The sequence below is a fragment of the Aphidius gifuensis genome, linkage group LG4, assembly GCF_014905175.1.
Source record: "Aphidius gifuensis isolate YNYX2018 linkage group LG4, ASM1490517v1, whole genome shotgun sequence".
NCBI classification, from domain to species: Eukaryota; Metazoa; Arthropoda; class Insecta; order Hymenoptera; family Braconidae; genus Aphidius; species Aphidius gifuensis.
Window position 1 is genome coordinate 10,822,845 of NC_057791.1, and position 15,172 is coordinate 10,838,016.

General features: G+C 29.9%; 1 protein-coding gene across 4 annotated transcripts in view; it reads right to left on the reverse strand.

Annotated features, from left to right (window-relative positions):
* The window catches only part of LOC122855026 (1-phosphatidylinositol 4,5-bisphosphate phosphodiesterase epsilon-1-like), a 119,819-nt gene that overhangs the window by 41,685 nt on the left and 62,962 nt on the right, over positions 1-15,172 (reverse strand). For 3 of the 4 annotated variants that reach the window (XM_044156135.1, XM_044156138.1, XM_044156137.1), the window contains exons 4-5: positions 14,124-14,597; positions 6,052-6,512 (exon numbers count right to left, since the gene is read on the reverse strand). In XM_044156135.1, the coding sequence (XP_044012070.1) occupies positions 6,052-6,512; positions 14,124-14,597 (935 nt within the window). The remainder of the gene's footprint in view (positions 1-6,051; positions 6,513-14,123; positions 14,598-15,172) is intronic. The other variant, XM_044156136.1, reaches the window with a different exon arrangement.

Here is a 15,172-nt window from a genome sequence, read left to right on the forward strand (position 1 = left end):
TTTATCTTGTTGAAAAAATTTTAAAAAAACGTGGCAATAAATTTTTTTGTAAATTCTTGGGATTTGATTCACGACATAATTCATGGATTGATAAATCCAACTTATAAGTACTTCTCAAAATCAGATGAGTGGGGATTCCATTATATATTGTAAGGTTTTTTTCTGAAAGCTGACAGTTGGAGCTTAAATTTAGTTGTATTTTAAATTTTGTCGTTTAACGATCTATCCATTCAAAACAAAGTAATATATAAAAATTATAAATTTATTGTAGTTTATTTAAAAAGTAAAAAGAAGTTCTAAGTCACATATTGTTCTAAATTTTTTCGTTTCACGATCTATCCATGAAAAACAAAGTAATATTCAAAAATAATAAAAAAAAATCTTAGTCACATATTGTTCTAAATTTTGTCGTATCACGAAGTAGCCATGAAAAAAAAAGTAATATTCGAAAATTATGAATTTACTGTAGTTTATTTCAAAAATAAAAAAAAGTTGTTAGTCACATATTTTTCTAAATTTTGTCGTTTCACGAAGTAGCCATAAAAAACAAAGTAATATTTAAAAATTATAAATGTGTTGTATTTTTTTTAAAAAAGGCCGTACCCTCAGGCAAAATGGTTGCGTATACTTCAGAGGGATGTTCTATGCGGAGGCGGTCCCTCTAGCTAGTCTAGGAGTGTCACTGAACGGACCCAAAAAAGATCTACTATGTTTTTATGTTGCCCTGATACTTGACTCTGATTTATTTTTTCATTTATCAATAATAATTGTTATAATATTATTTTATAGCTTTTTTATTTAGTTAACATGACATAATGGGTTACTTCATAAATATATATTTAAAAAATTATAGCTTTGTATATTTATTGATGACAATTTTATTTTTTTAAATAAACAAAACAGTTTAGATTTATGACCTGAGAAAAAAATATTGGATTTATTATAAAAATTTATTTCTAAGAAAGAAATAAAATTTTAGAAACAATTATAGCTGAAAATTTCTTACTCTTTACCTTTCTACTCCTACAACACATATACGTAAAACTTGATATTATTATGTTGCCCCACTTATATCTAAATTTTTCGTTAATGACGCATGCTTTTATTTCAAATTTTTTTCAAAGAAAAAGCCATAAATTTTTTTTTATATATTCATATAAACAAAAACCGTTTATAACGATAATATAAACAAGCTCTTTCATCATACATGAGTCAACGACATCCGGTCCCCGTCTCCCGTCTCCCCTCTCCCGACTCCCGTCCCCCCATTTTTAATCTCCATACTCTCAACCCTCATCCCCCAATCTCAACTACACACACACATCCCTCAATCCTCAACATCTTATTTACACCCCCAACTACCCTCTAAAAACTACCCTTTATTTTTTTTTTTTACGAATTTTAATTAAGGGATGATTAATTAAGGGATGATATAGAACCGGCCCTGTTTCCCTACTATTATCTGTGAAATCCTCAAATTCAACTAAGCTTATCAACAGGTTATGGGTCCAGTGTGAATAATTAAGTGTTCTCAATAATATATTGAATTAATTTCTTGAGCGAAAAATATATACAGGCCAGATATAGTCTACGTTGTTGATTCTGTTAGCCAATACTGCTCAAATTACCGTCAACCTCACTGGGATGCAGTGAAGCCAAACTTAAAGTACCTGAACCGTCAGCTTCGGTTTGTAATTCACTGGAGGTGGACAAATTGTCTTTGAGGGTTTTTCTGATACCGAATACGCTGGTGATGCAAAAACACGAAGGTTTACGTCTGGTTATATCTTAAAACTAAATAACTGTCGTATCATATGGGGCTCCAAGAAACAAAAAACAGTTGTCATATTAACAGCTGAAGCTAAATTTACAGCTGCCTGTATGGCAGCAAAAAACTTAATATGGGGACAGAAATTAATTCAACAATTGTTACGCATATGGAAGGACATCGCATCAAAAAGTCATTCCATAATAGTTGCTGGTAATAAATGGTTAAGTTGTTCGAGAAAGTGTTATTTACGTGAATCATAAATATTGCTAAACATGCTCTTCAGCGTGCATTTATAAAACAATAGCCATAGTCAACATCATGCATTCACTATGAACTATGGGGAAAAGCAGTCTATGCACTCCAGGTGGTGCGCTAAATGGAGAGTTGATAACAAACAAAATAGAATTTATTAAACGAAATAATAATCTTGTTGTACCAGTATTTTTACGTGTGCGTAAACAATATTAAATGTAATAAACACTTGCCGAAGGCGTAGAGTAAACTCATTTTAAAAATGACAATTTATAGAAAAATTCAGTAAACATAAAAAAAAAGTCTCAAATTTATTTTGTCAAGTTAAGATAAAGTTTTATATTTTCTATTTTTATTTTATATGTTAAATTTGTTTAAAGAATAAGAAAGTTTTATAGATTGTATCTACAACGACCCATAACCATGTGAAGTTTAAAAACTCTCAGTCGCATGCGTTCCTTTCACATAAGTCCGTCCGTTATTCTTTCTCTTATTTCTCAAATGTTCCGGATAACAAATATATCTCAATAGGGATTGTGTAGAGTATCGTTTGGGAGTGTTTTTTTCAAGAAATGCAGGAGTCTGTTGATGCCAAATTTTTTTTTAAACCATTCTTTTATTAAATGTATATTGTTTATTATTTATTTAATAATTATTTCTAATCATATTAATATTATCATTAATATAAATGAATACCATTTTTAATGAATTTGTTCATCTGTGGTGTGTGAATATTATAACATATTATTGTTATTATTAGCAGTTTTATTATTATTATTATTATTATTATTATTGTTTCACTATCGCACTGCACTCTCGTGACAACCAAGTCGACCTCGCAGACAAATAGACTAGCTCGTGCGTTCTTGAAAATTATTAAAAATCGTCGAGCTACTTCGTGCTTAGTTGAAGGAATTTACATTATAAATAGAATGATTTATCCAGTAGATGAAGGCCAAGAACAAACGAATACAAATTTTTGTACACAAGTAAATTCAGAACATCAAATCGGACCATAACCAATATTTCAAGTACATCCTCTAATTAATTAATATTCAAAAAGGACATTATTATGACAATAATTTTAATTTTTAAACACTATATTTTTCAAAATTTTTGGATCAATCAAATGGTGTGGAATTTGAATCCACTCCACATGGACGAAGTTCACCAACATTACTATTTCCGTCTTTTACAGTGAGTCGTAAAATTATTCGATAATCGGTTGTTGATAAAGACATTAATAATACGGGTAATTAGTTTTTTTTTATTTTTATTTATATGAATTAACGAGAAAAATTTGACAATTGATTGATTTATTATATTGTTACAGACGACGCGCTAACTTTGTTGAGAAAAATAAATCACAGCTTGAAAGTAGAAATACAATTACTTCAAGAAGCTAATATGCAGGAAAAAATAACACTGCAACGAATTGAAACAGCATCCAACATTCTCTGTGATGAATCTTCAATAAATATAGGTCCTTTATTGAATACGAAATTCAGTCTTTGTGAAAGAAATATAATTATATATCCATGTGAAACAATACAAAATTTGCATTCTATAGAAAAGAACTTGAATATTGATGAATATTTCGAAGCAATAGTAAGTTGAGAGAATCAAAATCACTCATATTTTTTCTTCTATACAATATTGGATAACTATCGTATATTATTTTTTTTGTTTAAGAAAAACGACATTCACCGCTACATTAATAATAAGCTCCCGAAAAATACCACACTGAAAAAACGTTCCCGCTGCAGGCACGGTCTATTGTACCGGTAATGGTAGACAGCTACAGTGGCAGGATGTCCATGTATATTCTCAGTAAGCACTCGTATATTCTCGGTAAACTGTACTGCTGTGAGAGCAGTACAAAGCACTGCTGTGGCAACTGAATGCGCACATCTTTATGCGCGGTCATATACGGTTTACGACTTTGACATCACTTATAGGTTAGGATTAAAATTTAGAATTTTTTAAATGTTCAATTAAACATTTCTTTTAATGTTAAATTTGAAAATTTTTTTTCACGTTGTAACCGGTGGTTCTAAATTTATTTGAATTTTTATTTAATATTCAAATTTTACCACCAAGTTACACTCTAATATTAAATTTACACCTGAAATGAGGCCAGGTGAATAATAATTAACACAAAACAAAATAGGTTCAAGTTTAATACCAGTATACTTTGATGTTATCACTGATATATCGCAATTCCACATTCATACTTTCATACTAATCACACACATACAGATACCAGTTGATATTGTTGATGACGTTGCTGGTGATTCCCCAAGTGACGCCGTATATGAGTTGGCTGATGCAACGCCAAGCCGATGATGCCACCAGGTTGCCTTCACGGCTCCCCAAAAGCCAATTGACTGTATTGTTTGTTTATTGCTGTTGATCAATCAGCAATAAAGACCAGTTGCTGATATTGTTCCAGCTCTCAAGATTATTGATTAAACAATTCATTGATGTTTGATAATTAATATGTATGATGTGGTTCACCAATAGCTTCACCATGTGCACCAGGTGATATTGGGAAACTCTGAATTATATTAATTATTGTTTTTTATATTAACACTTTGCTTGTGTGTATTATTGACAATATTATTTTAATTGAATAAATACTGTTTTGCACGTTATGAATATAATATTTGAAATTTAATATTCTAATTTCAATATTAACTTGAACTCTCTTTGCGTTTAACTTTTTGCAAGTGGTATGTGCCGAGGCCAGTTACCGAAGAGACGGAGCATTGGTGTTTCCGTAGATTCTCAATTTTACTCCGATGGCGCTCGTACAAGTTCGAGCGTCATCGGATCCATGTGCGCAGTAAAAGATGCAGTAGCACAAATTTGGGTTATGCCAACTCCATCTCGTAACAACGTTAAAAATTAAATTTTTTACATTTTTAATTTACCATGTAATATTGGTTTTATGCTATATCATTATAGTTAATGCAACTTCTTCGGTTATTCAATAAGTTAATTTATTATCATTACACGGTAAATTAAAAATGTAATTTTTTTTTTTTTTAATTCTATATTCAAATAAAATATATTTTTTTCATATTCTTTATTCATTTTTTTTTTCATAATATACAAGATTTTAAAATCAATTCATATTCAATAATAACAGTAATATATAATTATATTTATTAATATCTAATATTAATAAAATAGATATATACATCATTTAATTTATCGAATGGGTCTTTACGTGTCATAAAGCTATTCTTTGTACTGCTAATACGCCTGAATTCATCGACAGTAAAATGTTCGGCTGCAGCTGTGAGAGCAGTACACCCAACTTAGAATTTCTGTACTGCTCTCACAGCAGTACAGCGCTTCGCAGTCTACTTTACTGCTACAGCAGCAGGAACGTACCGTGCCTGCAGCGGGAACGTTTTTTCAGTGCAATATGAGAATTATATTTCGAAAAATTATGAGGAAAAATGCTGCAAAAAAATTTTTACCTGTACTCGAAAGTAAAAAGCAGCGGTTCCCACTGTCGCTAGTAACATAAAATATAGTTCGATACATGTGCCCAATCAGAGAGCCCGCTTACAACTCATTCGGAGGGGATACACTCGCCAAGGCTCGTGCTTGCCCCTCCAAATTCGTTGTGAGCACACTCTCTGCCTGGGCACTTGTAACGAAATATACTATTATGCATTTCGTGTGACCAGTAGAGATCACCGACTGTTCACTCTAAAATGTAATGTTTTTCAAGTGACTCGTACTGGAATTTTTCTACTCAATTCTTTGTAAAGAGTCATTTCAGGGGGAAATTTTTCGCTTTTCGATTCAAAAAAATATTCAATAAGGTAAATAGCGTTCAGTTTTTGAAAATGTGTTATTTATGAAATCAAGAGAACCGAAAACATTGTTGAGAAATTTCGAAAAATATTTTCAACAGACTTGACGTTTTCAGAACACAGAAAACATCCGGTTCATTAAAATATCGTGAATATTCGAATAAAAATTTTTAGTTATCCCTAATATTTTTTACTCACTTGTTAAGTGTAGGTGGTCCAAGGAAAAAAATGATTCGATTATCAGATAGACTGCTACCGTACATCAGACCAATACATGAATCGGATCCAACAAGTCCATATTTTTTGCATATACCACGTAGTTCCGTTTCTTTTTCTTTATCACAGCAACCAATACTGATTTCTTTGACTGCATTTAAATCGAGGTAACCTTCTTCAAGTGTAATTGATGAACAATCCGTTTGCGAAGATGAATATTTCGTAACGAGACCAGGTGGAAATTTTATTTCTTCTACATTAACAGTCAATGTATATTCGTTCGGAATTGTCCCAAAACCAGTTGTTTTGAGTGGACTCCAAGTTGGTTTTTCCCATATGAATGAGCCACATGCACGATCAACACGTCCATAAACAAGTGCTGTTTTAACACTACCAGCACCTTCACAATCCCAATGAACCAGTGTTGTTCCATGATGTAATATCTAAAAGTCATGTTCAAACAATTACATATATCTCATGTGCAAGTAAACTGTTTCACGATAAATTAATAATGTGGTTAATGTTTGAAAGGCCATCACAAAGAATGTATTTCAAAGTAAGTATTTCATCTTTTCACAAATTCTTCCGACTTATATTTTTCTTATAATCGGTAGTGACAACATATAAATCAAATAAATATAGTTAATGAAACTCATTTTTGACGAAAGTTATCGTTTAAATTTTTTGAAAATATAGAAGAAGATATTTCAAGGATTTACAACTACGCTCCGACTCGTATTTCTTTAACTTCTCAGTATGTGTAGTGCTGTAACGTAATTGTTTCAGGTGTTTTTTTTTATGCACGTTAGTTTTTGAAGTTGAGTATAAAATTTTACTATCTTATCCTTTTGGTCTATTAATCGGCATCACACATGGACTTATTGTTGTTTAAAAAATGTTCAATAATGATGAGAAAAGATGTCTCGTTTCTGGTTCAAAAACGACAATTTTTTCGACTGTTTTAGGGTTTAATTTGAGTTTTAGTTTTTCCTTTTCCAGAAATAGTGGGAGACAGGTAGAGCGAATTAAAGTGGCGATCTATTGCAGGCCCAAAAATAACTATTTCCCTTATTGCGATGAGGTTGAACTATTCCATCAGTTTTCTTGGCCTATTTAGATTCTAATAATACGTTTTCCATTCGCTACATTTTTTTAATCAATCGTGGCGAAAAAAATTTTCATGTTCTAAAATTTTACGACCCATTTCTTGTATAAAGTTTCTCTTTACCATTATTTTATTTTGCACCCAGATTCTTCATTCGTATTTGTCAATCTTAAGCAATCTAAGATGGAAATTTTTTCAATAATGACTGAACCCGATTTATTACGTTTAATGGAACGATTTTTTTTTTTTTATTAGTACAGAGAATTGCATCATAGGGACTATAAATTTTTGAAGCCCGATTTATCAATAAGATGAATAAACGCCATCATCTATCTATCTATATATATAAATGTGAAAATGAAAACCTCCGAGACCTGTGTTCTCACAAACCGATCATTGTGATTTTTTTTTTTAATCAAAGAGCTCATCACGAAGATGGTTTTTAGCGTTTATTCAATATTTTAACTTGATAAACAACTAAGTTGTCAATTATTTTGAATAATAGCCTGTTCCCGTATAGGAGAACACAACATGGCCAAGCGTTGGATGATGCTTTCAAAACATCCGCCAATCATTGGCAAACATTAATGGGCCATCAATGCGCCAAGCCTGGAACGTTACGTGAATTTAATATCGGCTGCTATGAATGGCCCAATGATGTTTCCCAAGATTGGCCCGATAAACAGCCCAATAATACGCCAAACGAGATCCAATAATTGGCCAATTTAATTTCCCCAATACTGGGCCAATAATTTTCCCATTGATGGCCCGTCAATATTTCAAGAATGACCCACTTGCCACCCCACAATAAGCCATTGATGTGCCAGGCCTGGAGCGTTACGTCAATTGAATATCGGCTGCCATGAATGGCCCAACGATGTTCCCCAAGATTAGCCCGATTATTGACCAAGTATCAGCCAACAAATGGCCATTGATGGCCATTTGGTCCCCCAAGACTGAACCAAGTATAACCCAATGCTTCCTGCCATTAATTAATTCTATTAAGATATTAAAAAAACTATTTATATATTTTATATTGGTTTTTTTTAAACAAACTATTATTAATTGTATAGAGAAATTATAATTAAACATTACAAACTTATAAATAAATTTCTGATTTGAATGAAATCAACAAGAGACCAATTTCTGTCCAAGAGTCAGCGAAGCTGGACCGGTGATGGCAAACATGCGCTGGCCATTTAAGGATTCAAAGGCTTGGCCGATGATCGGCAACTAAGCATCGGCCATTAATATATCAGCCAAAGATTGGTCAATGATTGGCAACCAAGCAATGGCCATTAATGTATCAGCCAGAAATTGATCAACGTTTGGCAACCAAGCAATGGCCATCCAAGAATCAGCCAAGGCTAGGCCAATGCATGGTTGTCAATCATTGACCATCTGAGAGTCAGGCAAGGCTCGGTTATGGATCAGACCCATGCATCGGCAATATCAAAATGGACCAGTCGTTTACCAATGATAAACCATGAATGGCCCATGCCTCACTACCAATCATTGGGTGCCATTGATAGGCCAATGCATGGCGATGTTGTGAGTCTTGGCGATTCCTACACGTAATACGTGCCTGCTACTGTATACTCACACAACCCACACAAAAAAATATATGAAATTTTCATAAAAATTATATATAATCACTTTATAAAATTCTTGTATATAAATTTTATATAAAAGTGGGCCAGAAATGATATAAAAGTTTTATATAATTTGCATAGGGTGTATTGTACAAATGCTTATATATACTATATATATATATCAATTGTTCCGGGTCAAACCACAGCTGTCTGTCGGTCCGAGACTGACTAGATTTTAATTCTTTTTATTTTTTAAACAAAATACAATAAGTTGATAAGTTTTAAAAATTACTCTGTTTTTTATAACATGTGACTAACAATTTTGTTTTATATTTTTTCTAAAATACTTTAAACAACGATTTAATTTATGTACTTTTTAATAGCTTTTTAACAAACTCGAATATTCCCACACATGGTCAACTAATGCATAGATTTTCGAGTGAAAATTACATAACAAATAAAACCATAAACTCAAGTTTCTTTTTGGTAATATTATAACATATTTTCTAAAACATTATTTGTCAAGAATTAGAGAAAATCTCACATCTGTCAAACAACTACACTAAAGTATTTTCGATACACAGAATGATTGTAAAATCGACAATAAAAAAGTAAATCCCTAACATTTAGCTATTTACATGCTCATATTAGAACTAACTGTTAGCTAAGAAATGATTTTTTAAAAGTCTAATGGAGATAGCTATCTAATTGGAAGATGCCGCTTACATTTACCCCTAAATCGTCTAAATATTAGTCTAAGAATCAGCTAACTGTGAGTTTGAATCTAATAAAAATAGCTAATTATTAGCTATGTATGGGACGGGATTTCTACCAAGGTACTAGACAGAATTAATAAGCTTTTTTTAATTTTCTCTAAATCTAGAAATTTCACTTAGTGAGGATCGAACTGGGGTCGACCGAATGACAGTCGGATAAGCTAACCATTTCGCCACGGGGTTGTACATGAGATAACAATTCATTTCTGGTGCATGAGAACTTTGAAAATGCAATAATCAAAATATTATCAAGTCAAGTTATTTTACTTAATTAGTTATATTTTACACTTGAAAATTATTACCATATCTGCTCTGTTATGTATCTTATTTTTTTTATTGAAAGTAAATTATGAAAAAGTAACTGAAATAACTTAACGATTTTATAAGTAATCAAATATAAATGAAAAAATAATATTTCAATCATTGCATTCTCAAAATCAATATGAACCAGAAATGAATTTGTTGTCTCATATACAACCCCGTGGCGCAATGGTTAGCTTATCCGACTGTCATTCAGTAGACCCCAGTTCGATCCCCGCTCAGTGGCATTTTTATAGATTTAGGGAAAACTAAAAAGAGCTCATTAATTCTGTGTAGGTATTTACAATAACATTAATTTTTTTTTTTTTTCAATTATTTAATTATTCAAACAATCATTGTTTGTAACAAACATTTTGACATCCGAAATACGGTGAAAATTTTTTATAAAAATTGTATATTTTTTTTTATAAAATAAATATGAAAATAATATAAGAGTTATATACAACAATTATATATAATTTATATATATATATGTATAGTATATATAAGCATTTATACAATACACCCGGGTCTATTGGTCTAATAGGCCTATGCAAATTATATAAAACTTTTATACCATTTTTTGCCCACTTTTATATAAAATTTATATATAAGGATTTTATAAAGTAATTATATATAAGTGCCGACTCGATTGTGAAACTAAAAATACTCGTTCTCGAATTTATGATAAAAAATTCAGCAAAAAAAAAAAGGGGCTTCCTCAAATATCTTGGAATTTTATGGTGCCGTACCCAAAAAATGAAGAAAAAAAAACAAAAAAATACGGGTTTTTTTTAAAGGCCAAAATCGACAACATATCAAAAAATAAGCGAAATCGCAGAGGGTCAGTCCGCAAACTCCGTGATTTGGCTAGGAACGCCATATTTATAAATGTCAGAATGAAAAGCTTTGGCACCTATGTTTTCAAGAACTACCAGACCAATCGTCTTGATATTTTTTCAAATGAAAGGTACATCGTGAAGATTATTATACGCGTAATTTCGATTCTCTAAGTTGATAAACAACCGACTTATCCCAGGTAGAAAATAATGTCAATTTGACGTCAACTACTAGACCTCAGAGACATCGATTGACGTCAAATTAACATTATAGTTTCTACCTGGTATTAATCATTATAAATGATAGCATGTTACACGTGAGAGTCGACCAGAAGTAATATTTCAGACGACGGATAATATTTTCTTCAGTGTGTAATAAGCAGGAAAAAATGCCATTAATATTTGAACTGAGTCTTCCGTAAATTCGGAAATATATATGTGTCATTCTTAGCCAAGTTACGGGGTTTTTTTCGAATTTTGGAATTTCAATTTTTAAAACAAAAAAAAATTTTTTTCTAAATTTTATTTTTGAAGTGAAACTTCTTTACGCAGGGTAGTGAAAAAAAAAATAGTGTGTCGGCCATGTAACGCTCGAAGCGAGCAAACGCTCGGAGCAAGTGAACGCTCGGAACAAGCGAACGCTCAGAACAAGCGAACGCTCAGACCGAGCAAGCGTTGAAACATATAACTAATAGTGAGTGAGTAAGTGGCTACGAGCGAGAAAGAAGATAGGTTTCGAATAAATGTGTGTGTGTATGTGTGTGTGTGTGTGTGTGTGTGTGTGTGTGTGTGTGTGCGCGTTGCCAATAGTGTAGCTGATCGGTTTTGTTTGCAGCGTTTATAAAAATGATGAATCAAAAAATTATAAATGAATATACTCGATTGAAAATTATTATTAGTATATTAATATTATTAATATAATTATTATAATTATTATTTTATTCTTAATATCGATATAATTATTATGAATATGATGAATACCATTGATATTATTACTAATATTAAATTGATATTATTATTATTTATAATAATATTATTAATATCTATAACCATAGTATAAATGAAAATAACAATAATTTCAATAATATCATCGATAATAATATCAATATAATATTAGTAATAATATCAATGGTATAAATCATATTAATGATAATAATAATAATATTGATATAATATTGATAATGATAAGATCAATACTGACATTAATATTCAAGTATAAATATTAATAATTATAAATGTTATTATTAATATCATTTATATTATGACTAATATATATTGATATTATTTCTAATTTATAATGTTATCAAAATTATTATTGTCATTATTATTCTGGATAATATTATTGAAGTGATTGTTATTAATAATACTATTAATATATATATTCATTCATAGTATCCATAATAATAACAATAATAATTTCAATAATAATAAAATCATTGATATTAATATTATTAATATCGATATAATATTAATAATAATAATAATAAGAATAATAATAGTACTGTGATTAATATTCAAATATAAATATTAGTAATTATTAGTACTTATATTTCGGATATTATTATTATAGATATTGTTATTAATATCAATAATATTGTTAATAATTTATAATATTATTTGAATTGTTGTTATTATTATTATTATTTATATATATTCATTGTATAAATAATAATAATATTGATAATAATTTTAATAATATCAAAAATTTATAATACCAATGGTATTAATAATAATAACAATATCAATAACGATATAATATTGATAATATTATCAATATTTATATTTTGAATATTAACGATATGATTGATATTATTATTATAAATATCATATTGATATCATTTATACTATGAACTTTATCAATATTAATAATATCATCACTAATTAATTGATTGTTCATATTATTAAAGTCGTTACAAATATCTTGACAGACTGCGAAAGAAGTTTCACTTCCCTCGCGCGTACTGCTAACACACACATTTTTTTTTTCATTTTTTTTTTAGATGTAAAAAAAAAAACAAAACGAAATTTACTCTTATGAAATTTTCAATTTCTTTTTAGTTTTTTCGAAAAACCACATAACACATCGAAAGTAAAAAAACAAACTATATAGTTTTTCTCAAAAACTAAAGAGAAATTGAACATTTCATAGGAGTAAATTTCATTTTGTTACGTCTTGGTATCAATATTATTAATAAAAAATAAATTAATTAAATATTTAGTGAATTCAAGGGCATATAAAATACCGAGTAAGCAAATAAAATTTTTCCTTATTATTTTTTAAATTATTTTTATTTATTTCAGCAAAATCAACATTTTACCTTTTCTCTCACAATATTATGTTTTTTTATTTTAAATTATTTTTGCAAACCATAATTTAAAGTCACCTTTGCAACTCGATATTTTACATTCGTTAAATTTACTAAATTGTTATAAGTAAAATGTTTGAACAAATGATAAAACGCTGACTATCGTGGGACAGGTAAATTATATTTGGTCAAGATGTTTTCACTTCTAATCATCCCTACTTTTTAATTCAATTTTTATGGGAATTATTATTTTATAATTTAAGGAGCTTCACTCTTGCGACAACTTTTGTTTGGACAATATCTAAATTGATTATTAAATTTAAAATTTTATAAATCAAATTCAATTAAATAAATAATAAAATCAATTGAACTTTTACGTTTCTAATAAATAAAATTTTAAAAGTGAATTAAAAGTAAATAATCTGTGTGATAAAATTATTGTTTTTCCTTTATCAATTGACTGTTCCTAATACTATAAAATAATTGACTGTGACATTTTTCCGGGGTGTTGTTTATGTGCTTCGAGTTTATTTTACCGTTTGGATTATTCGAGACTACCAACATCAACAGGCGACTATCCAGATTGACACGCTCTCAACAACAATTGTTTCGGATTATTCTTACATCAAGGTACATCTACAATCATACACATTCCCTCCTAACCCGTTACCCTGTAGGGAATAACAAAATAAGAGGATTTTTCAATATTAACGTGAAATACCAAGTTGATTTGTTTTAATTATTCTATGATTATTTGCCTATTTAATTTTGGTTTGAAATTGAAATTTCAAAAATAAAAAAAAATTACTTCCCATTGAGTGCCCACTTTATTGAAAGGCCTTAAATACTTGTTTTGCGTCCTCGAATTGATGATCAAAAATTCGGCAAAAAAAAAAAAGTACTATTTTTGATATCTTGAAATTCGATGGTGGCGCCCTCAAAAATCGGAGAAAAAAAAAAAAAAATACGGGTTTTTTTTAAGGCTAAAATCTACAACATATCAAAAATTGAGCAAAATCGCTGAGGGTCAGGTCGCAAACCTCCTGACTTGGTTAAGAATGCCATATATATATATATATATATATATATGCTTCCTCATTTTTAAGATCACGCTAATAGAAATCTATAAAATATACCTGTAAGAGATGTAAATCCATTCCATGATTTGGAGCAGTAACTGGAAAAAGTGCAACACCATGATCGGCAGCAAGAGGTTGAACTGGCTTATATGAGTCTAGATCGAGATGATAATCATTATCATCGCATTCCTTGCTCATATATGTAGGTTCATAGTTTGTTGTATGAACAACAAGTGTACTCTGTAATAATCCAGTCGTTACATCACGTGCGCGTGCATGACGATGACGATGAAAAATGGCTACCTTGTCAAGAATTGTGCTCGCATCATTCATACTTCTACATTTCTTTGTATTTTTTTCCGTAACACTAGCGTCACTACCACTATAATTATCATTATGAGTCAAAATCCAACCAGTTGGTACACTCGTATTATCAACGATGGTGCTCAAAAATGATGAGGAAGTCACGTAATCCAGATTTAGAGCGTCTCCTTGACAAGTTTGTTGTGTCTCCTCGGATTCTCGCAAAGGCTATTTAAATTTTAAAAGATGAATTCAATTTTTCCATTATCATTTTTACATAATCGATAAAGTATTTTTTGAGGTTTTGTTATTTGTTATATTATATTCAATATCAAACTTAAGTTCATGTGTTAAAAAAACAGGTATTAAATTGTATCTTTTCACACTTATAATCTTTCAAAATGCATTAAATTTATATTGAGTTAATAATATATTATAAAAATGAATTATAATATCATATTATAATATATTTTTCGGTCATTTGAGTTACATGATATTGTTTTATTGGTATATGTTGACAAGGTACTGTATAATTCATCGTAGTAATAAAATAATTGACAATGGCTTGTACGAGTTTTTGACCTCTTCAGCGTTGATTATTGACTATGAGAGCAAGTAGTTTCCGCCGGCCTACAACTGTTTTAACCGCTGGAGGCCGATAGAAACCCCTGACCTAATAGTCAGCGAAGAAATGATTTTTTCTTTTCAGTGTTCCAATTGATGGAGAGCAATTCTATGATGATAGAATTATGGTCCTATAGCTCCCCACACGGAAAAAAAATATATAATTTATGTATATAATT